Raw genomic sequence first — 22,926 nt, forward strand, 5'->3', positions numbered from 1 at the left:
GAGGAACCAATCGCTTTAAACGAGATTCACGATTATCAAAAAGCAAGGTACTTATCAGCACCAGAAGCCACTGGAATATGCGCCGTCCCTGGACCAACACAATGACGTCACCCAGCTTTCATTTATACACGCGAAAGCCACCACATTTCACGTATCAACTTCTCATTTCATCCACACCATTCTTCATGGACAGTAAGTCTTAGGCAATTTTCGCTGCGCGCTGCATACGCAACCACTTTCAATGGTTGCCAGGCACGGTACTTGACCTGCGGACGGATCCGTTTGCTGACGGCCAATTGTATATGGCGTTATCCAGAGTGAGAGCGTGGAGAGATACGCCGTGTTTGTTTGCAGAGACGAACGAAGAATAGGACTATGCGAATATCGTGTTTCCTCACTTGCTACTGTATCTAAATACAATCTGTGTGCCGTCGAAGAGAAGACCGAAGGCGTGTCCTTGTATATGTTAGATATCTCTGCATAACACTTTGTTGTTCTGTACTAGTGCCACACACATTGTCCCGCTGAATGAATCTAATTTATTCCTGCATCGTCAGTTCTAATTTATTAGATGCGGTTGTAGCATATGGTTCGGTGAGTAGTGTTACCTGCGAACCACCCTTGCTGCCTCCATGGTGTATGTATGTTATAGACGCCATTACACTGCGTCATGCTGGACCCTCTGTGATGAGTCGACATCGAATATCAGAACTTTCAAGAAGACTCTACAGAGTACGAGCAGGATAGACTACAACCCTATACATAACTGGCACATGTGTGCTGCAGAGCACTGAACAAAGTTGCCGAGGGTGCTTGATCACAGACTAAGCCACACGGGTTGTACTCCTCCAACGTTTTAGATGATGACATCACAGATGTGTTATGAACGACAAAAACTAGTAGACAGGATGTTCCTCACGACGAAACTCACGGGATTGCGTCCTGTTAGCTCGTCGTTTTCTCCATCCCTTTAGACTGCCTTGCTACCGTCGGGGTCTCACCAAACGACTCGAGATAGGTCAAATAAGTGTAGCCCACCAAGTCAAAGCTATGCCGAACATCGTGAGGTTCTTAAGGACGGCGACAATGTCTGAGTAATCTTCAAAATTGCAGCTTTCCCTTGTTTGTTATTATGACTGTTGCATGCATCGATGAGATTAAACCTCTTCAGAATCCCATTCTATGCCCAAATTAATGGAAATAATTAATCCAGTGATCATCAGGCGTGGATCCCCATGTAATGACCACCGCACTTTGGTCGTCATGGGTGGGTGAAAGCTACATTAGCGACAGACATGGCACCCTGCATTCTACGGGTATTCACATAACCTCGTGTTCTTTGGATATCTTCGCGAGTTCGTCCCTTGCTGTTTTGTACATGATCTGATTGAACGCTTCCGCATTCTGATTACTGTATCGGCATATGAGATTGAGCACCCATAAATCAACAGAGGACGTACTCATCAAAGTCAACTTCTACGGATGAACCAGGGGCCGCCAGGGCAACCTTCTCGTAATCTTTTCCATAGTCCGAGGTCCACTAGAGGTACAATCAAATTGAATATCTAGCAGCGAGAAAATCACATGCGACACACCGTGGAAAACAGTCTCAACTTCCACGGGCTCCGTGGGGTATTTACGTTGCAGCCCTGATCCGTGAAGAGAATGTATTCGTACAATGTCTGCACCTTCATCCAAGTCCATGCAGCCTGTGGCGCTCCAAGCTCCTCCGTCCGGCACGCACGACATGCAGCTAGGTTGGAGAAAAGCCTCGTGAACGCCTTGGCTAAAGAGTTGATGTGCACAGGGTCGAAGTTACACTCCAGCCACGAAGGACCAAACTCGACCATCTGGATTGAGGGAGATGGGAGGCTGTGGTTTTCTTCTGGAACGTTCTCCTCGCAGGTGTCCACGGCCTGCATACATGCATCGACACTGGCTTTCGTAGATGCATCGAGGCATAACCCAAGCGCTTTCAAGCGGCGACAATATCGTGCGTAGTGCACCAGAGACGCAATACTAGCCGGAGGCTTGTATGTCAAGACAACACGCTGGACGATCGAAGATAGGTATAGTAACTGCACAGATCGCCATGTCTGCGCGATGCGCAGATGGTCTTCGTCTGTGAGATAGAGTGGGACACCGAGACAAGCCGAAAAAATCTCGAGATTCCGGAACTGCAGGGCGGGCTCGATGGCGTGTATGTCTAGTATGAATTGGCGAGTGTCTATTCCAGAATCAGCATCCCAGCGTGCAAGGTCGCTTTTTGAGAGCACGGAAGTTATTATAATCTTCTGCAATGACTCCTTGGACACAGCTGCAGCAACCCCCGAGAGTACCAGTGCGATATCGGCATTGGTGTAAAGACCGTGCATTCGTAGAACTACGGATTGGATAGAGCGATTAGCTGGGAATGCGGAGAATATGCGGCTGATGATATCAGGAGAGCCATCAAACGCGACGTTCTTCAGCGAGCCGAATGTCTCTGACGTGAAGGAGGAGAGGCGGGGAATTTCTTCGAAAGGTTTCTCGCAAGCCTGAATGGTCAGGTCCTCCAGCTTGCGAAGCTGTGACATTAAATCGAGAACTTGTGGTAAGGAAGCGGCAGTTATGTAGAATGCTGCATGTGTCAGGCTTTGAAGACATGCCATATCCATATGATCTTGACCCGGGTCCTTAGTAAGTGACAACAACGGCAGTGCTTCGTACAAATCAACTACAGAGAAATGTGCAAGCTTGGGCGCACACCGAAAAATAGTCATGTATACCGACTTGATGAGATCGCCAAGGTCTAGCGGACGATTGAAAACATATAAATTTTCATCGAAAGATAGTGAGATGTCGGTCAATTTGGGTGTGATAAGGGCTGGGAGAAGGCGAAGGCCAGCCTCGGATGATATGCGAAGGTGGAGGACATCTATGCGAGGAGTTAAGAGGAGATTATACTCAATAATATCATTTATTAAATTGCGAGGGATAGGCTCGTGTGGTTCCGAAAAGGATAGAGTGCGCACGCGGTTGGATATTGAGATATAACACTGGCGCTCTGTCGACTTCAGGTCCCCAAGAACCTGCGGCAAAATCAGTAAACTGAAGGTGGCTAGTAATGGGCTGATGAGACGACCTTTGAAAGTCGAGCTTTATCACCGTGCTCTTCGTTAATTTCAAGAGGAAGCAGCCGAAGAAGCGGGAGCAGGCTGTCAAGATTTTTCCAAAGGAAATCCAATGCAGGATCTCGGAAAGTCTTGCAGACTTGGGAAATCCTAGCCATGTCCTTGATGCCCCGGCGGAGATTGAGTCCCTCGTCATCATTGTACACATCGCGAAGAATGTGCGTGAGTAACTCGGTGATTGCGAGGGCGCGATGCATTCGGGTGCATGATTGTAAAGGTCACCTGGACGTTCACATCCTCATAAAGGACAATCGCTATCAGGTTGATATGATGTTCCACTCGACTGACAGGTCATGCCAAGCACCACGTGCCAGGAAGAGACTTATCAAGGCCTTGTACGTACCTTGTTGGCCTCGATCAAAGGTCTCGAAGTAAGTGAAACATTGATCGTGTTGCTGGAACCACAAACTGGGATACAGCAGTAAGTAAGTTATGACGGTACACGTATCGTAACGTCCACATGCCGCGCCGAGAAGACCGATGCCAAGAACCAAGGAGTGTATGATTGGAGGATAGGAGGATTTCGAAGAGTTCGATGAGGACATCGACATTGATGAGACTAGCGGACCTTCAATGTTGATGCTCTTGGTGGTTAGTTCCTTGTTCGCAGTATAATCTATTCGGTTCTTTCCTTTTGGGACTTTTGACGCCGTCTCAGATCTAGCTTAGGGTGTTGATGACAAAAGGCCCGAGCGCTGGGCACGAGTGTAGCCGGCAGAGGATTTTGGGAGATGGGCAACCGATCGTGTTTGACAAGTCTTAGCCCTGCTCATTAACGTTTGGACTCTGACAGGGATGTTCGGATGCCCATTGAACCTAGCCTGATTGGATTCGAGTTGACTTACGATAGTACAAATTTGGATGAGACCCGACATTGTGTGATCCTAACAAGTGTCAACAATGTACACTAGAGTTCCCGACGAAGCGAGTTACGCAGGCACATTTCAGTCGAGTTCAATAGTAATCAGGTCTCCTAGAAAAGAAAGCCAAATTTGATTGACGAGCACTCAAACGTTAGAATACAAAATGATTCCCAGAAAACGTCGCCTTTTAACATAAATGTAATACATGTCATCTTGAAGACTGATGATTCTCGTGTTATGATTCGTCAATTGAATTGTAAACATAACGATACGCCTGAGGATACTCGCCCTGGCTTGACCCAGGAAGGAGGGGCACGGTCTCAATATTCACAGAAGCCACCTGCGTAGGTTCAATAGTGGATGTACGCGTGAGTATAGTTCTCTCCCGTTCAACAATGCTAGATAGAAGAAGGGAGTTATGATCGAGCCAAAATAGCGAGATACAGACGCACTCTCTCATGACAGTATCATTTATCATACGCTCAGCATGCCGTTTACTTTGGTTGTCCTCGTACTGATCAGTTTCATCGACAATTTCCTCTGAAATAATTTCCTGGGAGGAATGTCATGTCATATACCTAGGAAAGCTAAATAAATATCATACCTCGATAACATCTAACCCCAAAAACAATAGCTGTTAGGCAGTGACAAGTGCACATGATTGGTCTTACCTTCAAGAGTAATCAGACCAATGGCGCCGCCATGTGAACCAGGTGTCCGACTGATCAATAATAAATGCGCACGCCCTGTCTGGCTAAAAAATTGTTCCTATTATTGCCTGGATTGTATGAATAGAAGCATGAAGTGAGGGCGTACAAATAGTCGAGTGCTTGGAAACAGTTGATTGATGGCAGGGCCTCAGGTAAGATGGACAAAGGAAAGTGTGAGACTGGGAGTGCTCGTGCGGGGTCGTACATCAGCAACTGTCACGCAACTGTCAACAAGCTATTCAAATGAAGTGCAGCTTCAGATGCACCTTCTTGATCAAAAGAAGGCCCTCAAATGCGAACGGATTTCCTGGCTTGTGCACGGGAAACCGAGAATAGCCGCTAGTGAGGCTAAAGAGGTGTGAGTGCGCTCCTGTGAAGACAAAGGCAGTTATTCGAATACATAGCGTCAATAGTGGCGTGGTCTAAAATTGTATCCGAGCTCAACATGACAACATCCTGCAATGATGAACACCCGCCGTAAGTGTTGAGCCCACCAAAAGGAAATATCAGAAATACTGACACAAATGGGGGTCATAATCATCTCCACGTTCTTACTGCTGAGCTCCAGGACGCCATTGAGAATGCCAATCTCGTCATCACGCAAAGGCTCTTTGCCAGTACGGTGGAATTGAAGAAAGGATTTCAATTCAGCTTTCTTGTAGGTGTGTGTATCGTGAACTCCTAATGCACGGTCGAGAATTTTTGCGACTGGATATGCGATGGGTGCTGTGCCGGGTAAAGGTTACTTACAAACTCCTGGGAGTCAAAACTGCGTACACACCAAAGAGGTACATTAGAAGAAGAACAAATGGCGCAAATCGTGCACCGATAGCGAGGCCGTGTCTCGCGCAAACCGCTTGAGGTATAACCCTTTTGTTAAGTAGGTCAAAAATAACTCCATAACGCATAACACATTGTACTTACTCTCTGTCCGTCAAAAAAGCAAGATTTCATCAACCATCATGTTCCGTGATGCTCAAAACAAATGGTATGCGTACCCAAATATAACTGAAGTCGGTCCGATCAGTTGTTGAACCTGATGCGTGGATTTCGCTACTTACCAATGGCAGTCGCTGAAATTACTATAGCAAGTAAACCTCCTCCAATCTGAGTGTCGATAAGGTTATTTGCTCTGAGCCAAAAGGGGGCATATGCCGAGCATGTGCTCACCGCGCTATCAAGAAAGATTGGCAAACTCTCGTTGATAATCTAAAACGTGACCCTTCATTATGCAAGACGAAAGTGTGTATACTCGATGATACGAACGACGTTACTGAGAAGAAGCACCTTGAACGAGCTTGAGAATGAGAAGGATAGAGAGCAAGTAAAGACTTACCACCAGCACCCAGTGGCGGCCTCTTTGCATGAGGTTCAACACTAACAATACCGTTGACTGAAAGTTGGGTGACACCTGTCAGATACTGCACGCACCAATTTGTGCATTTGTCCGTTCCGTTTTTTCTTCTGACGAGGTGGCCAACACACGAAGATGAAGTTCGTCAAGCCCCATAAGCCCAATTGATAATCTGTTGAGGTACATTGGATCAACATCTACTGGACTCAATGTGCGACCCACCCAGCGAAGACGCCCCCCGCAAGAACTAGAATTGCGCTGGTGGCCATTTTCCACCAAAATTCAAAAGAATCAGGCGAATCCTTGGTAGGAATCTTGGGGATGAACATGGTACAGCGAAATCACTATGATAATATGAATATGCAGATGGATGTAGGCTTTGACTTATACCAGTGAGTCTAGATTGCGCCCTTTATGCTATCGGCCGTGCGCCGCGGACATTCAAGAATTCTGCACCGAATATCTGACGCCGTTCTGTGGTTCCGATATCTTTTATGTAAACGTATACCAACCATTCGGGGCCTTTGCAATAGGACCGCTGTCGCAAGACCAAGACAGGCTGCGAGCTGCTGGAGCTGAGGGATTCTTTTGATGTTAACCTTATAATATTCATCGATATAGTAAAGAAAATTAGATACTTACGAAACGTATCGACGTCTTTTTTAAGACTAGTAGAACCGATCTGCCATGTGAGTGACTGTCAGAGCATCAGAGGACTAGTGAGTCGCAGATATCATGATATGATGACGATAGACGATCGCATATAGAAAGGTTTTCGTTATATTGGAACGTAGCCACGTATAACGTCGGAAACCACCGCAATCAACGTAAAGGACGTAGGGAGACTCACCAATCCTTCGAGTCTGATATGATGATTCGTTAGTAATTGACTTCCTTGGCCCGGGAGAATACAAAAGATGAAATTATATAAGACACGCTTCTTGATGGCTTGGCTTGGCTTGCCGATATGAAGCCCCATGGCGGCCACTGCGCTGTAGTAGCCTGAGTATGAGGGTCGTGCATGCAGACGTCGTAATCCATGGTACATTTGGGACCTGTTCCAAGAGAGTATTCGTGTCCGACAACACCGGTCTCCGCGAGATATGCCTTATGCGAGATGATGCGGCATGACCTCACTGCGCGCTGTCCGTTGAAAGATAAGAGTAGTGAGCCTGAGGCCCTGAGCGCCTGCCAGGATGACTCGGAGTTCAACCGGTGTAGAGCAATATGCGTGCCAAAGCCAGCTACTATGAAATTAATGAAAGTCTTTCCAGTCGTCGCCACTTGAATGCCGAGAGAAGCTGCTGCTGAGTAGACTCAGAGTAGGACGGTCTTGCAATAGTTTCCCTCCAACTTAATATCGGACCATTATCGGTCTTTGGACGAGCGGAAGAAGCCGGTGTTTCTTGTTCCCGCTCCTCCGAGTGCTAGTAAGACCTTGGACGTATCTGTCGTCTAGCTCCTTATCCCCACCCACTCCCAGTTCACTACCACTCTACCATGTTTCGTGACGGTGCTTCGCATTAATGTGCCGAACCGTTCCTGTGGGGCTCTATCAGCATGATCTCCCAATGACTCCCATTCAGAACACATCCAAACTTGCTGGCCGCGAATCGCAGCTCACTTCCTCTCTTTCGATCGGGGACAAATAGCGCCATTCTCTTAGTTCTCGCACTTGTAGTCCCGCCCCAAAATATATTTGCTTTCTCAAATACCCTGATTGCACGAACGCTATGGCGTCAACCAAAGACTACATAGTAACTTGAGAACTTGAATATTAAATGGCGGTACAAAGTTAACCGAGAATCCGAGATGCAACCAAAAATGTACACGTGACAAAAACCTTCCCTTGCACATATTCCACATTGACACTGATCACTATCAGACATTTTTCTCATGCCCAAAACTGCGACACGAAGTAGTAGGTATCATCATGAAAACGAAAACATGGATGTAGCGGGAGTAGATGAGGAACGGGAAGTTGATGAACTATTAGAGGATAAGACAGACACAGTCACGGATAACCCGGAGCTGATGGCAAAACTTCGCGAGGCATGGCAAATGATATGGCCGGTGCATGTCATCGCGGAATGGGTCGAAAGACAGCCTGCGGTATGCTCTCCTAAGAACTTGTGTCCTCGGCTCACAGCTCATGAATTTTCTTATTGTGCAGTGTGCAGCGTGCGTGTCACAATCACGCAAGTGCTACCCTTCACCGCAACAGGGTTCATTGCGTTGTATGCCATGTGCACGTTCAAGGGCTAAACCGTGTCCACTAAAACGCCAGTTCCAAATTGAAAAGTCGGCTGAAGTGCTTCAGCTGACGGTTGAACAGGTCAAAGGGCTCGTGCAGCAGGCGGACGCCTCTTCTTCGAAACTGCCGGTTTGTGGCAAACTGTGGAGGAGTACCAGCGAAAAAAACCTTCGTCGTATTTCACTCAAGTCCGCACCTGGAGGTGCGCGAGCCAAGAATGTTCAAGAACCGGTTCCTTCGCACATTATTTCTGCCCCTGCCCCTAATCTCGAACCTCTTTCTCCGGCCTATTCTTCCACCGTTCAAAATACACCGCAACTACCCCAGACCGCTCCTACTGGCTTAAGAGTCAAACTTCGATCTTCTACCGGCCGGGGTGTACATGAAAAAAGAACTCACCTGGTGGAGCCCGATCCAACACCTGGAACTCCCGTTCATCATTCCCAAGCCTCCCATGTCACCTTTCAGGATGTGTCACCTGACGGACGGGCGCTCAGCATTCTTAGTTCACCACCCTCTTCTGTAGCAGAGCGCCTGTCATCACCTGATATGGATCACCCATCCGTCAGAGAGGTTCAGCTCCAACCACCGGTGTTTCCAAATGGTAATTCAGCACCCACACTTGTTACACTTGCTGGAATCGATGTTGGAATCGATGAGGAATTCGACGAGATTCCGGTTGTTTTCGCAAGCGAATTGGATCGCGCTGAAGAGGAGATCGCACGACTAAAGTCTGCCTTGGAAGCACAGGAGAAGGAGGTTGCAAGGCTCCAACGTAACCTCAAACGACGAGACGAGCAACTCGAGGACATCCGCGAGGAACTTGACGAAGTCATTCATCTCCCTACTCCTCGCGCAACGCCAGCCTCAGAACATGAAAATAGCATGCGAAAGTACACTGCCTGTCAGTATATCGCACGAACTCTGAGAGCCCTGCGCGCAGATGCTGAGACGGAGGAGGAACGAGAGGCTTTGTTGTTAAAGGCAGAGCGCCATCTTGGCAGACTTGCTAATGTGGAGATGGATGGCATATGGGATACTAAGGCCGATGCAGACGCCCTCTTCGTTGGTCTTGTTAATGGGTCTTCTGCAAGAGCTGCGAGACACGCGCAAAGAGGAGCGGTCAATCCTAGTTCGGCCAAGACTTCTGTGTCTGCATCCGCGATTGCTCAGCAACGCTCGTCTAAACGGAGACGACAGGGGGACTCAGATTGACAGTCATGATATTGTTAATATCAGTGCAAGGTATCCAAACCCATGTTTTGACGCGTGTGCGATGTTGTACACTTGCGCACGCATGATGTACGCATGTAATGACAGATATTTAGCTTGTTGTGCAAGTCGTTTACTACGGTGGATGTGTATTGTTATGCTACTGATTTACGCGGCTCTATACGGCAACACAGTTGTAACTTGGAACCTTGACGTCGACGTAGATTATGATTTGGAGTGTCATGATGACCGAAGTTCTTCAGGTCATAGACTCATACTAATCTTCAAGCTGCTGACGATAATTTATCAAAATTTGACTAGTATATATATATATGTTCCAGCAATTACAGGACATGTGAAATCTGCACTACAACATCACAACGTCGGTGATGAACTCGGGCCTCCAATTGACTCTCGCGAACGTGAATAAACGTTAGTGCATTATGCATACGCGGATTTCACGAGGTGTTGGCTTCGGGAATGACTATAGCCGAGCCGGATTCTGATAAGAAGCTCGAATTCAGTTCGCGATAGGGCTCCGTGAAAAACTACCCACGGAGTTAACGACGAGTTTTTAACTCACCCCCACCCTCGAGGGGTTTTTGACACGAGTTAAAAACTAGTTTTTGACCAGTTTTTGACAGACTCAAAAAATGCGTTTTTTCAGGTCATTTTGACATTTTTTCGCTACGGTAATGCAAATGCCCACTGTACAGGCCCTCCCGGAGGCGTTGGAACTGTGCTATCCTGTAGTTGAGGTGTCCTGCTTGCCCCTTCCACCGGCTTCTCTGATAGTAAGTCCAACAATCGAGGAGCATCAAGATGAGCATCCTCGCTACCCACAAGTACTCTCGTATCACAAGACCTGTACATTGGATCACGCTCAATCTCTGGGTCCTCGCTCTCCTCCAACCAATTGTCCTCCGAGTCTGAATTAGAGTCCTGCGGCTCCGGGTTAGCCTCTGCTTGCGACTCGGAGTTGTCGTGTTTCCTTTTCTGACCGTTGCTATCGAGATCGACATCGAAAAGAGTACTGTCCAGGTCACGAAACTTAACTGTTGGTTTTGAGGGAGGCCTTTTGGTCTACGGGACAGGACAGTGAGAAGGCGGAGGAAGAAAAAGTGGGACAGCGCGAACACGTTCAGGATCCATCAAAGCCCACTGCCGAACTTGAACCTGACTGACAATGGTAGAACTTTTGAAGGAGCTACGTAACGCGGAGTTCAACCAATTCATCGTTGACGCTGTACGCTCATCCGCCATCGAATTGACGGTGACATCGAAAATTCAGCCGAACGCTCAATTGGACGGTAGTTGACAGATCGTTGGTCATATCTTAACGATTTTTCGGTGATTTCGGATGTTCGGATGGAGAATTCGATAGGCTATGTTCCCGAGATCATATACATATATATTTTAGTTTTTGACACCCCAATATCAACCCCGAGTTATCGACTCGTTAAAAACACGTTAAAAACCTGTCAAAAACTCCAACGTCAAAAACTCGGTAGTTTTTCACGGAGCCCTAGTTCGCGACTTGTAACAATTGCTGACGTAGCACAACTCACCGACGAGTATATACTTATGGCAAACCGTCTCGCACAAGTGTCCGGTCACCTTAGCAATGCACATGGACGAGGGCTTCTCTCTGGAGAGGTAGCTATCATCACTGGTGAGTTTGTGTGATCACACGGTGCTAAGTGCTTGTCATGCTAACGTTGCCACGTATGGTTAGGTAGCGGACAGGCAAGGAGTTTTCTAATTGAGAGGGAGATAATGTTGATGAATATGTAAATTCATAGGGTATCGGGCGCAGTGCAGCGCTGCTGTTTGCAAAGGAAGGCGCCAAGGTTGTAGTCAGCGAGTGCGTTCCGAATGTGTTCCAAACCTACAAAGTCTAACTGGATATTTTGCTTAGTATTGACGCCAAGAAGGCTGCGGATGTTGTGAACGAGATAAAGGCGGCAGGTGGTGACGCAATATACGTTGCAGGAGATGTTGGAGCAGACGACTTTCCACAGACAATCGTTGACGCAACTGTAAAGTCAGTGCTATTTCGCCATACGAGTAGGTGGCCTCGTTTCTGACTGCATTCTAGGCAGTATGGCAAGATTAATCACATCGTGAACAACGGTCAGCGCTTTCGAGGTCGTTATCAAGTACCTTCTGTTCTGACATGTTGTATAGCTGGTTTCACACACGACAAGATGATTCACACCATGCCAGACGAGACATACGATGTTATCATGAAAATCCACGTCCGCGCACCCTTCCGCCTTATTCGTGCTGCTGCACCTTATTTCCGAGTCAAGGTTCGTTCAAGTGCACTTAATCTAGTTATTCCCGTGTAATGACAAGCTCCTAGAGCACTTCGCCTGAAAACCGTTCTATCATCAATGTTTCTTCGACGTCTGGTCTGCATGGAAATGTTGGCCAAGCAAATTACGCTGCTGCAAAATCTGCGGTTGTAGGTCTCACCAAGACTATCGCAAAGGAGTGGGGACCATTTGGTGTTCGTGCGAATACCATTGCATATGGCCTCGTGCACACTCGGTATGACATGTCGAACTTTCACACTATTGCACCTGACAGGATGTAGGTTGACCGCAGCAAAAGAGGACGGCGCAACCATTGAGATTGACGGTCAGAAGGTTGCACTGGGCATTCCCGGAGCAAGGCAGCGCGCTATTGCTCAGAACGCTAGTGCTTACGTGGATATTCCTCTGCAGAGAGGTGCCACTGCGGACGAGGCGGCCGCAGGCATGCTTTTGTGCGTTTCAGTCTCTATCTTGGTACCCTAGCTGACTGATGGTCTGTTTAGCCTTGCTTCACCGCTTGCGTCGTACGTGTCTGGCCATACGCTGGAGGTGACAGGCGGGCGAGGAATCTAATGTCGCATTCTATTTCATAGCAACCGTATGCTGTGCAGTTGTATTATTTTGCGACGTTTCTTCATTGCTAGTAGCACTCCATTGAAACTTCAGACAATTCACAAACGGAACGATCATCCACTAAACGTATCGTTCTCGTTTCTTGTACTGATGAGCACATCGAGGGAAGTGACAGGTCCATTGGCAATCTCACCTGGTAGAGCCAAGTACTCTAGAAATTGAAAGTCAAGGTCGGGTGGCACATATGTTCCATTTCAGAAGTGTCGCACAACTATTTTCTTCGCAGATCAGACTATGTGCCGTCCTGCTCTGTGACACAACCAGTATTTTGACGTTGTACTCGAGACTGAAATTTGGGGATCTGAATGCTACGTAGTGGCCATCAGTGGACCGGTGAGTTCTTGGTTATGCTAGTCACCTATCTTTATCGATTTCAGGTTTAGGCTGCTCATGGGGAAATCAGCAACGACTGAGAACGGACTGAGTTTTGAAGGAGGGTTCGAATCAGAATTTGAAGATCAAATAACGACTATTGGATGGAACTTGAGGACCGAGCAGCGCCTTACATGTCGATTCATCCTGTATGAGACTCGGTATGCGTAATGAAACTTTCCAATAAGGCTCACTCACAAAATGTAAAGCATGCCAAGTGTGATCTCGCACGTTTAGCAGAGTCAATGGATCTTGGCTACCTGGCAAAATGCTGGCCAGCAGGACTACTCGACGCCGAAGTTACTGTAGTACAATCGATAGGTAATGGTGGGGCCCCCGGCCGGCATTGATATTGAGTGATGAGCGCTGGATAACTTACTCCAAACGACAGATAAGATTTAGCTACGAGGATCATTATTATTGGCAAGCACAACAGCTGCGAGATACTCGGCTAGCATCTTCTCGTCTTTATCATACAATCAATCAACCGTGTCGGATCCTCTTCCCTGCATTATCTGACGTTTCACCTTCCTCTCGGGGCCTCTTCTGCTCGAGGAGCTTAGGGAGCAGACAAAGTTTGATATCACCAGCATTCTGTTGCGCATCATCGAGATATCCTGCGGCTTTTCTATGCATGTCTTTCAGAAGGGAGTCATCAAGCGCAAGCAAGGGGTATTTAGACTCTGCCGTTTCATAACTGTCTCGGAGAGTTTGTGCGAAATGAGAAATATTTTTGCAGACATTAGAGCATCTGTCTGAAAGGATAGATTTGCAGGTCCACTGAAGTCTTCGGATTTGAGTGAAGAAGTTCAGGGGTGTTCCCTGCCAAATCGCACCAGGGAACGCCAGCTGGAATTGTCTCCACTGCGCATGCGCATCAAAGGAATTGTTGGAGTTCGCCGTGATCGTGTCCGTGTGATAAAAGAAGATCCACGTATATGCCCACCATGCAGATTCGATGTCGTGCAGGAAGTTCATGGGGAATGGAGGAGGGAGCGGAGGGTCTGTGTCAAGAGATGTACTAGCAGGTGGAAGGGAAGCTCGGGGGAGGAAAAAGTACTCCTGATATTCTAATTCTATCGCCGTGAAATGCATTGTTCCCTGCTGACGAGTTAGCAGCGAGAGGTATCATCTTCAGAAATTCTTACCGTTCTATCGTCGTGAGAAGTGTTTGAATCTATCTCTTTCGCGTACTCGAAGTCACTCAGTTTGCCGATACCCCCGTTGTCGCCGACGATCCAACTCACGTTCCTGACGCTGAAATCGCGATGGACCCAGCCTGCTTTATGCAAATAAGATAGGGCTAAGGGTGGCGTGAGCGACTGAGGTAAGGGGAATAAGAATGGTTACTTTACCCTTCAGTCCGCCAGACAAGCAACTCAGGTTGTCGGCCAGAGAGATCACATCCTTGATAGCGACTCCAACATCGTCAAAAACGATGCGCGCGTGGACTCTCTGTGGGATTCGTGTTTCCTTTCTCCCGACAATGCCCAATTGTGCGGGAAGGAAGGCAGATAGTCTACCACTGTCGGGTACGTCACCCGTGGTAGATAAATGCGGCCTTTCGGAGAGGATGGGCTTGAGATCGATAGGTTTCGACTTCCAGGTGCCATCATGCTCATATCCGGCCACCGGGTTTACCGTCTCATCCGAGGCATCGTCGATTGTGACATCCTTCCAGAGCCGGACTCCAATGAAGTGTCTCTTGGCATCGGCGAAATCCTCTGTTCCCAGCTTCTTCTCGCAGGAGGCCAAGATTTTTTCTACGATCTCGCCCTCAGATTGACGGTCAATTTCTCTCCACGAATCTTTGATGGCAACCTTCTTCCCTTTAGCGTCCGTGGCTTCGTACACGCGAGTTCCACGCCCAACCATAGAGTCCGCGCCGTAGGTGGCAAGTTCCCGTGTCGTGGTGAACACTTCGTCCCCTACTGTGAACCTGTATTGCGTTTTTTCTTCTACACGGATCCGCTCAATAGTGGGGTCCCATCCAAGCCCTTTCAAGGAGGTAGACGTAGATGCTGATCCAAGAACATAAAAGAGAGAGGTGACGCCATCAATGTCCTAGATGTATTATACCAGTTAGTACCCTGACATACAGCGCGATAGGGTGGCATACCTCGAAGCAGTTGATAGGCTCTGTAACTGCGAGGAACCCACGATTGCCGAGCCACAGTCTCAATTGCGTGTCCTCGATTGTGATACCGAAGGCGAACCGACGACAGGGGTCCTCGCGCATGATATTGTGAAGGCTCCAGATTATCTTATGTTCGTTCTAGAGCAGAGTTTAGAAGCCGGCGCAGAAGAGATCTATGACAACAACTTACGTCTCGGAAAGCTTTGGCATCCTGTTCCTTCTTGAATTCGAATGGCACAGCGATATCGAACCAATGCATCTGGGTACAGTTCGATTGTTCGCCCGCACAAGGTATCCATCCGGCAGGGAAGTATTATGGCGCTCTGAGAGGAGCATTTTATTCGGATTCGATAGGTAGGATACTCCACAATTCGGGACTTGTTCCAAGATTCCAGAGATGATTCCCTCGAGCTTGAACGACATCTCTTCGGACATTTTCGCAGGTCGAATGAAGTCCTTCCATTCCAGGCCGTTGTCGGTGAGAATCTCGCTTCGTATGAAGTCGTCGCGCATCTCCTCCAGAAGCTGCTGAGAAGGCACGGCACCAACACACTTCGCTAGTGAACCGAACGGGACCTGCAGATACCTTCTCAAGTCAGTAAGAACAGCCTCGCGACCTAGCTCCAGATCCCCCGTGCGATAATCAAATTGTGAGGTGTGGCAAGGGACTAGGGGTGTATCTGGCGGTGGTACCTGTGACTTCCGTGATCGTGGTGTATGAGGGGTGGCCATTCAAGTTGTGATTCGATCTGTGAAACGGTTCGGCTTTGGGGAGAAATCCTCGAGGTTGCACAAAAACCAGAATGAAACTGTTATTGCAGCACTTGAGTACCTTCGCATTCGCAAATGTGGCTACGTAGTACCTCACAGGGGACCAAGAGCAAGTTGGACTTCCATATGTGTACAAACACCACGTGCATTAGAAGACTGGTCACGAGTACTACACGTGCATGTGTGGCGTCTGTGAGATGTTGTCTGGTTCACTTCCGTTGACCCTTAGGCTGCAGAAGTTCCAGATGCCCTTGGATTTTTGTTGGGTGTATAGCCCTGCGGCGCTTTTCCACACATAGGAGTTTTCAGTTACAACAGCACTGCGTTTCAAATTGACAGCCTACCATGATAATACATCCTACCGTGACAGTAACCGTGGCAGTGTGGCACCATGCTATAAGACCATTCAATTGATCTTGCCACGTGCGTCATTTTTTTATAATGATCAAGCCCCCAAGTTATCGTGATTCGTCCTTTAGATCCAAGTCCGCGACGTGATTGCGCTATGCAGGGAGGTTGTAAACACAGGACGGGCTCCGACGTGTTACCAATTCATACCAATGTTGCAAAAGACCCGGCTGTCTGCGTTAGCTTCCTGCGGCGCAGTCGCAGCCGCCGTCAGGCTACAAGTTTCGCAATATGATCTTTGAACATTGAACGTGAAACTAGACGGTCAAGCAGCCAAACATTATGTCTAAGTTTTGTCGTCAGCTGCCTCGGTATCATCGATGACAATCACCCTAGCACCGGGTGCACCATTGACATTGGACAGGAACTCAGCTTGATGAAAAGAATGGGATCAGGATAAGTTGTTGGGACGTGTTGATTCTCAAGCATGCAACTTCCAGATTGTTATGCTTGGCCGTTTCCCCAGCTGCACCTCCACGACATGCGCAACTCGCACATGCCGAGCCTCACAAGCTAAGTTTTGATTCTCTCGTGCTCGCAAAGAAGTTGACCTATGTACTCACTCAAAAAATGATATGTTTCCTTTGCAGAGAGGTGCCACTGCTGATGAGGCGGCCGAAGGCATGCTTTTGTGCATTTCAGCCTCTATCTCGGTACTTTAGCTAACTGATGTTCAGTCTTACTTGCGACGTACGTGACTGGCTATACACTGGAGGTGACGAGAGGACGAAGAATCTTATGTTGCATTTTATTTCATGGCAACCATCTACTGTGCAGTTGTATCATCTCGCGACACCTCTTCGTTGGCATTTCTTTTTCATTTTGCAGGTATCGTACAGGTAATCTTCTTCTTTACAGGTCGGGATATGTGCTGTCCTGCTATGTGACCGGCTAGTATTCTAGAGTCAGGACCCATCCCATCCAAATCGACGTCGTGGGCGAAACTGAAAATCTAGTTCAATCACAAGGTCTCAAAAATGCAGCATCCATGCCCATCCGTGCGACTCTAGCTACTTCACCTTTACTCAAGCCCAGGCCTAATGGAGGCTGTGCTAGAAGCAAAGAGTACTCTCCAAGACAAGACGTTCTGAAAGGGAGTGTGTCGTCGGTCTATTGGTAATGTAGAACGTCAAACGGAAGATCCTATGACACACAAGATAGCGTACTTACACAGATGACGATAGGATGGTCATTCTTCAGATAATAGTGAATATGATGCGCGTCGAGGGATGCGGCGGTTCTGCCTCTAAAAGAAACATTGAATTAGAGCTCGCAGAGTTGATGCATGATCCTACAGAAGATTGGAGCTTAGGCATATCTCGATGCACGGCTTGCAGTGTCTGTTTTCACGCGCGCTATTGGGCGACTTTGCTTGTTTGATCGTCTCTTCGATATCCTTAGACGCAATTTTCTCATAAAATTTCTTTGCATAGGCCAAGAAAGACATCTGCACTTTCGCTTCTTTAGACTCAATGCTATCTGAAATGGAGCGTAGAAAATAACTCACTTTGAGATTTTGTAATCTCTGTCCGGCTGTCGTGTAAGGGCTTGTTGTGCCTGTAGCACATTCAAACAATGAGCTGCATTCCGTCCCAGACTGCGAGATATCCTCAAAGAACATAGCCTTGAGTTCATCTGAAAGGAATGTCGCGTGTCCGAGTCGATCCGGGCGACAACTAAGGAGTGCCAGAGAATCCTCAGTTGTATTCGCTGTGGTCTACAAATTCAGTTGCATACACCAGACTCCGGAGTGAATATAACAAGATACCTCCGCGATGTGCACGGTCAATCCAAGACCGGCATCCTTGGCTCTTGATAGGTGCCGAGTGAAAGATTGCATGTCGCCCCTGCGTGGATCCCCGCATACATCAATGCCTACGACTCTTCTACCCCTGTTCTTCATCTCGATGGCAAGACTAACGCACTCCTCAAGGTCCAAGTCGCTCATGCGACGATCGACGGATACGATCAGGGCGGCCTGAATAGCAGGATACATCTCTACTTCATCAAGCACGATTGTAAGGTACCTCTCTCGCGTCATGTGTGTCGTCGCGCGAGGTGTAGTTCGTAGTTCAAGATACGTGCACTGAGGGCTTTCCGCGCCATCACCTGTGGGGTTCAAGAACCACTGGAGGACTGCACGAGTAACGGTCGTGACTGCTTCCGGAGTCGTTGTCAGAGCATAGATGGCAGGCATGAGAGAGAAAAAATCATCTAGTTCATTGAAGACGATTCCAGACTTGACTCGGAGTTTCTCGAGAGTGTCTGTGACCTCAGTTGTCTGTGCGACGGTAGAAGGTGAGTATTGCTGCGCAAGTTCCAGTATTGTTTGGATTGGTATAGATCCATTAAGATGAGCATGAAGTTCTGCCTTGGGGAGTGCCTGAAGGAAAACTAGGTCGTCAGGGCATAGCGATGCCAAGGCAGCAGCAGCAGGACCCGCGATCTCTGACATGGCGACTTATCGATAAGCGTCGCTTAACAAAACCGGATGGGGCAACTTGAACGTCAACGAATATGAATATTATGGAGATATACTAGCTAGTAGCACATGTGGTCATATACTCGGAGAGTCCATTCGGAGGACAACTTGAAGCTCAGTGAAAGATAATAACATTTGAATGTAAGGTACTTTGCATTTGAATTTGACTTTGAAAGCACAGCCGCCAGGGTCGACATGGAAAATCAAATTAAACACTGTTGATGTACTAGCAGCAGGGGCTCAGCGCTCAGCGCTCAGGACTCAGGGCTAAGCTCTAGTTACTCGAAAATATCTTTCACTCGAGAACGTGTAGACCAGTGGGACTACTTGTAGACGCATTTTGATCTATGAGATCTATACACCCTTTATCCATTTTCAGATTCAGGCTGCTCGCGACAACGGCGGTCATCATTTGAAAATTGACTAGGCTTTGAGAAAGGGTTCGAATCAGACTTTGAAGACCAGATAAACAACTATTGGATCTTGAGCTCGAGCGAGGACCGAGCAAGTTTCTAAATCCTGTATGAGACACGAATATGAGTGCGATGGAGCGCTGATAAACAGTGCTTGGACCAGCTAAGTGATAGTAGTATTATATGTGCGAACGGAAACATTGGTATCCCCTTGCGCTAATTCTGTTTAGCGGTCGCCAATATTTCGTCTTCCTGTCATCGGGACAACTTGGACCACGGCTTTGATTGAACTTGGTTCACATCTATAATGGCAAGCCGCTCCTCTAACAAACGGCAGAGGCCCAGGCCATGACGCGCGGCAGAATAGACACAAACTCCAGTGCTTGAAGAGGGTCTCTGATATCATACAGTCGGACATTATGGTCCATGGCGTGGATTTGCTACATTGATCACTCGTGAGCTCGTTTGAAGATGGTGAACAAAGGCAGCACATACATCGTTTGCCTTCCTCGCCATCATAACTATGTCAAGTGTGCCATCAACAACAAGTCCAAAGACAGGCTGATTTGTGATGCCGAGCTCGGAAAGGATGGTAGCCGCCGAAACCAGGGAAATCCTGGTCTGGATCATGGCTGTCGAAATGGTGGGGTGGTCCCTTTTCTTGTACTGGGCGAACAGCACTGGGAGCAGTAGGTCCTGCCTACCAGGTTCATCACAGGAGGTTTTCATGTTCATTGATCCTGCGTCGTGACCAGCGGTCTTTACAATCTACTTGGCCTGTCGGAGACTCGGAATAGTGGAATGGCGACAACAAGGAAGCTATATCGCGCACTGGGTCAGGCCAGCCTGTAGTAGGCTGGGTCCGACTTGGGCCTCACGTAGTTACCTTGTACCACAAGGTCACTCTCAGCCCATTTTTCAACCCCGTGGGAATTCAGGCAAGTACTGTCGCATGCGTGCATAGATGATAGTACTACAATCTCGTTACAATTATAAGTACTAGAAAAAGGCCGAGCTTCGCCGGCAGCAACCTCATGATACAAGTGCCTAAGCTTGTAGACATTATCGACAAAGTGTCGGCCGAAGTTCACTTCAACTACCGTTAGCGTTTCAAGTAGCCCCGACAGAGAATTTCTCGTTAAAAACTCGATGGCAAACATGCCCTTGAGATCCCTCCTTACACCTTCTGTTGTTATCCCGATTGCAAACCAGCCCTCAAGAGGTATACAACGCGTCTCTGCTCATACGTCATTCGTGTACACCCAGCCGTCTGACCATCGATCGTAATAAGAGTCAGCGCATCATAGGACAGCGACACATAAAACTCTGCCCCAAAGATAGGATCACCACTCCCAGAAGCAGAACAAGAATTAGAACAGAGGCAGAGACCTCCCCAGTGCATCCGGTCTCCACCTCTCAGTTTCTACGAATGCCCAGCCTGGTGCGAGCGAGAGCGTGAGGTTGTTGCTGGGGTCGCAGGGAGTTAATAGCGATTTCGAATTGAGTGATAAACGCCAGTCCGTTAAGAAAAACACACACCTCACTTCCCCACTATGTGCCGAACGAGGAGGATAAAGAAGGGCCCGGAACCCACCTCTCGTTCTCTCACAACTCCACCTCCCGCATCTCGGCGCCCCAATGTTTGTCGTCGAGTCTATCATCGTCGATCCAGCGGCGGAGCGTGATCTTCATGCAAATTGCAATAGCGAAGTTATAAACTATGTAGGTGGAAAATTAGTTGTATCGAAGATCGCAGTGACTGAAAGAACACACCAAAGGTGATAGCGAATCTGTGACTTGTGAAAAGCCACATTACATTAGGAAACCCGCGACCAGCTCTTGACACCGAGTTTTTGGACCGACCTGTGTGACCGACGGGCACTGAAGAATAGTCGAAGCATAAAAGACGAGCAAAGTGAAAGACGCATACCAGATAGAACAAAAGTATATATAAAAACAGGGGATAGTGTAACTGCACCGTTCGGCTTGGGGCAAACGGCCGAACCAGCCTCGCGGTGAGCACAAAGCGACAGAATTTGGTAGGGTACAGGATGCCCAGAGGGCCATGGCGAGAAATTTCCCCCAAGGACTGGCACACAGCAGTGACCTACTAAGAGAAAAAGGAGCTTAACTTGAATATACCACTAGTAAGCGTTGATGTACATTTAGTATATTACCACATTCCGTTTGTTCCCCTCAAAAATCGATAAGTACACGACACTTGTGGGACAAGGTTGCTGCCGGCGAAGCTCGGCCTTTATCTAGTGTATAACGTCGCCGAAAGTCATTACAAGTAGAACTGGGGAAGCACTTGGTGGTAAGATCACTAGTACGGATTACTTGAAGTTCAGTATGATCGGAAGGACAACCATTTTCATTATGCGGTCACGTGCACTTTGTACGCGTTTTGTCTGCGCGCTTGAGGGGTGTATGCTTTTTCACTTGCTCTGAAGTGCTTTTTAAATACCTTATCTGCGGTGTTTGTGCAAGGCCTATGACAAGGACACACCATTATTTTCAGCTTTCACTCAGGTTGGTTCAATTAACACGTTGAATATAACATTCAGGCCATCAGAATCTCGGAGATTATCCAGAAGACTGGTGTTCCCCCCCTCCACTGCCCACAGAAGCTGCGGGAATACGCACAGAAGACTTTCCCAACGTGGTTGCTACTTTAGCCAAACATCATATCGCCAGCTATCTCAGTATCACCGCTGACAATAACACTAGCACCGGGTGGATCATTGGCATTGTTGGGACATATTCAAATTGGAAGGAACTCACAACAGTTTAGCCAATTCACCCGCGCCATTGTCTTAAATATACCCTTATATTCTACAGCGCTCAAGGGCATCATCTACAAATAGCCGCAGCCTGCGCCTCAAACACAGGCACCGCTCCATGATGCATGAGCCGGGTTTCACGGTCTGCAAGCTTCGCCGCGTCTCAGTTTCTCCAATTTGTATTTTCCTCAGATGGCGCTTCTCGCGTATTGCGTCACCATCTGATCAAGTTTCGGAAATAAGGCTGTATATTGTGGAAGTAGTTCTAATTCGTATCGGCCATGGCTAGCTGAGTTCGATCATCCATCAAACATCTGTTGCGGGCGGGCCCACTGTATCTGAAACAGGGATATGACGACACTCTGGCCGCAACTATTAGTCATACAGCCCAACTGCACGGATAGAACGAAACCACATGATGACTGGTCATGCACTTGAGGCTTATCTTGGTGTCCGGCGCTATGGGTGAGTTCACTTCGGACTTCAAGCTTCAAGGGTTCAAGGGTAGTGGCGCAGACAGGCCAAGATGCCTCATCTAAGCATAGAAAACCTTGCTCTTAGATCTTCGCAAATAGCCATCATCAATCGCCAAACGGCCAATCGCCAAACGGCCAATGGCCAATTGATAACATCTTCTTCCCATGGATCTGGCCCAGAGCCAGTTCGTACCCGAGGAAACACCGCCTAGCACCTTGAAAGTGATTGTGGTGATGTCGGAACAGAGCCAAGGGCTCACCGATTTCATTCATTAATTCAGCGCTTACTCGAATGTATTTCCCAGAAATTCGCCGACGGACTACATGAGTCATGGCAAATGGGGGAGAAGTCGGCTCTTCCCGAGTGAAAATACCCTTTTTCTCCGTAGGTACAAGCTTCGAACACACGCGGAGGGCGCACTGTAACCTCGGATCAAAGTCACACATCGATAAAATTATACAGTTCGGTAGCACGAATTGGATGAACGGATCTCGACTCTTTAGCACTCACGCGCTCTGTTCCGGAACATTCAAGGACCTCATCCAGACTAGTCTATCACAGGGAAC

General features: G+C 48.0%; 9 protein-coding genes across 9 annotated transcripts; 2 read left to right on the forward strand and 7 right to left on the reverse strand.

The window, feature by feature from the left end:
- Positions 1-1,035: 1,035 nt before the first annotated feature.
- Positions 1,036-3,517, reverse strand: F5147DRAFT_839427 (uncharacterized protein). Its single transcript, XM_041444218.1, has 5 exons — positions 3,125-3,517; positions 1,596-3,071; positions 1,461-1,540; positions 1,269-1,411; positions 1,036-1,204 (listed from the first exon to the last, which is right to left on the reverse strand). Exons 1-4 carry the CDS (start codon positions 3,368-3,370, stop codon positions 1,321-1,323), a joined length of 1,893 nt encoding a protein of 630 aa, XP_041289282.1. The 5' UTR covers positions 3,371-3,517; the 3' UTR covers positions 1,036-1,204; positions 1,269-1,320.
- Positions 3,518-4,271: 754 nt separating this feature from the next.
- Positions 4,272-6,429, reverse strand: F5147DRAFT_777328 (uncharacterized protein; the record flags this gene model as incomplete). The annotated part of the gene is made up of 15 exons (XM_041441967.1): positions 4,272-4,434; positions 4,489-4,589; positions 4,641-4,651; positions 4,708-4,790; positions 4,853-4,959; positions 5,013-5,094; positions 5,147-5,202; positions 5,267-5,472; positions 5,528-5,616; positions 5,745-5,754; positions 5,808-5,955; positions 6,013-6,033; positions 6,083-6,123; positions 6,178-6,272; positions 6,323-6,429. The coding sequence occupies 15 exons, from the start codon at positions 6,427-6,429 to the stop codon at positions 4,272-4,274; spliced, it is 1,320 nt and encodes a 439-aa protein (XP_041289283.1).
- Positions 6,430-7,950: 1,521 nt separating this feature from the next.
- On the forward strand, positions 7,951-9,906 carry F5147DRAFT_712203 (uncharacterized protein). Its single transcript, XM_041438344.1, has 2 exons — positions 7,951-8,212; positions 8,274-9,906. Exons 1-2 carry the CDS (start codon positions 7,997-7,999, stop codon positions 9,567-9,569), a joined length of 1,512 nt encoding a protein of 503 aa, XP_041289284.1. The 5' UTR covers positions 7,951-7,996; the 3' UTR covers positions 9,570-9,906.
- A 455-nt stretch (positions 9,907-10,361) lies between these two features.
- F5147DRAFT_712207 (uncharacterized protein) lies at positions 10,362-10,969 on the reverse strand. Its single transcript, XM_041438345.1, has one exon. The coding sequence runs from the start codon at positions 10,827-10,829 to the stop codon at positions 10,650-10,652; it is 180 nt and encodes a 59-aa protein (XP_041289285.1). The 5' UTR covers positions 10,830-10,969; the 3' UTR covers positions 10,362-10,649.
- Positions 10,970-11,012: 43 nt separating this feature from the next.
- On the forward strand, positions 11,013-12,758 carry F5147DRAFT_712210 (uncharacterized protein). Its single transcript, XM_041438346.1, has 9 exons — positions 11,013-11,238; positions 11,302-11,312; positions 11,369-11,430; positions 11,485-11,610; positions 11,665-11,699; positions 11,754-11,878; positions 11,932-12,119; positions 12,166-12,336; positions 12,388-12,758. The coding sequence occupies exons 1-9, from the start codon at positions 11,151-11,153 to the stop codon at positions 12,455-12,457; spliced, it is 876 nt and encodes a 291-aa protein (XP_041289286.1). The 5' UTR covers positions 11,013-11,150; the 3' UTR covers positions 12,458-12,758.
- Positions 12,759-13,372: 614 nt separating this feature from the next.
- On the reverse strand, positions 13,373-15,837 carry F5147DRAFT_763075 (uncharacterized protein; the record flags this gene model as incomplete). Its single annotated transcript, XM_041440619.1, has 6 exons — positions 15,315-15,837; positions 15,217-15,285; positions 15,009-15,164; positions 14,240-14,953; positions 14,038-14,211; positions 13,373-13,990 (listed from the first exon to the last, which is right to left on the reverse strand). Exons 1-6 carry the CDS (start codon positions 15,756-15,758, stop codon positions 13,373-13,375), a joined length of 2,175 nt encoding a protein of 724 aa, XP_041289287.1. The 5' UTR covers positions 15,759-15,837.
- Positions 15,838-17,162: 1,325 nt separating this feature from the next.
- F5147DRAFT_582595 (Metallo-dependent hydrolase) lies at positions 17,163-18,660 on the reverse strand (the record flags this gene model as incomplete). The annotated part of the gene is made up of 5 exons (XM_041431665.1): positions 17,163-17,315; positions 17,376-17,451; positions 17,501-17,560; positions 17,825-17,922; positions 17,974-18,660. The coding sequence occupies 5 exons, from the start codon at positions 18,658-18,660 to the stop codon at positions 17,163-17,165; spliced, it is 1,074 nt and encodes a 357-aa protein (XP_041289288.1).
- Positions 18,661-19,069: 409 nt separating this feature from the next.
- Positions 19,070-20,152, reverse strand: F5147DRAFT_337336 (uncharacterized protein). Its single transcript, XM_041429282.1, has 2 exons — positions 19,596-20,152; positions 19,070-19,540 (listed from the first exon to the last, which is right to left on the reverse strand). The coding sequence occupies exons 1-2, from the start codon at positions 19,833-19,835 to the stop codon at positions 19,424-19,426; spliced, it is 357 nt and encodes a 118-aa protein (XP_041289289.1). The 5' UTR covers positions 19,836-20,152; the 3' UTR covers positions 19,070-19,423.
- Positions 20,153-20,705: 553 nt separating this feature from the next.
- Positions 20,706-21,167, reverse strand: F5147DRAFT_655822 (uncharacterized protein; the record flags this gene model as incomplete). Its single annotated transcript, XM_041434021.1, has 3 exons — positions 20,706-20,818; positions 20,874-20,981; positions 21,059-21,167. 3 exons carry the CDS (start codon positions 21,165-21,167, stop codon positions 20,706-20,708), a joined length of 330 nt encoding a protein of 109 aa, XP_041289290.1.
- Positions 21,168-22,926: the final 1,759 nt, after the last annotated feature.

This window comes from Suillus discolor (assembly GCF_016758755.1).
Source record: "Suillus discolor strain FC423 chromosome Unknown F5147scaffold_57, whole genome shotgun sequence".
In the NCBI taxonomy this organism is placed as follows: Eukaryota; Fungi; Basidiomycota; class Agaricomycetes; order Boletales; family Suillaceae; genus Suillus; species Suillus discolor.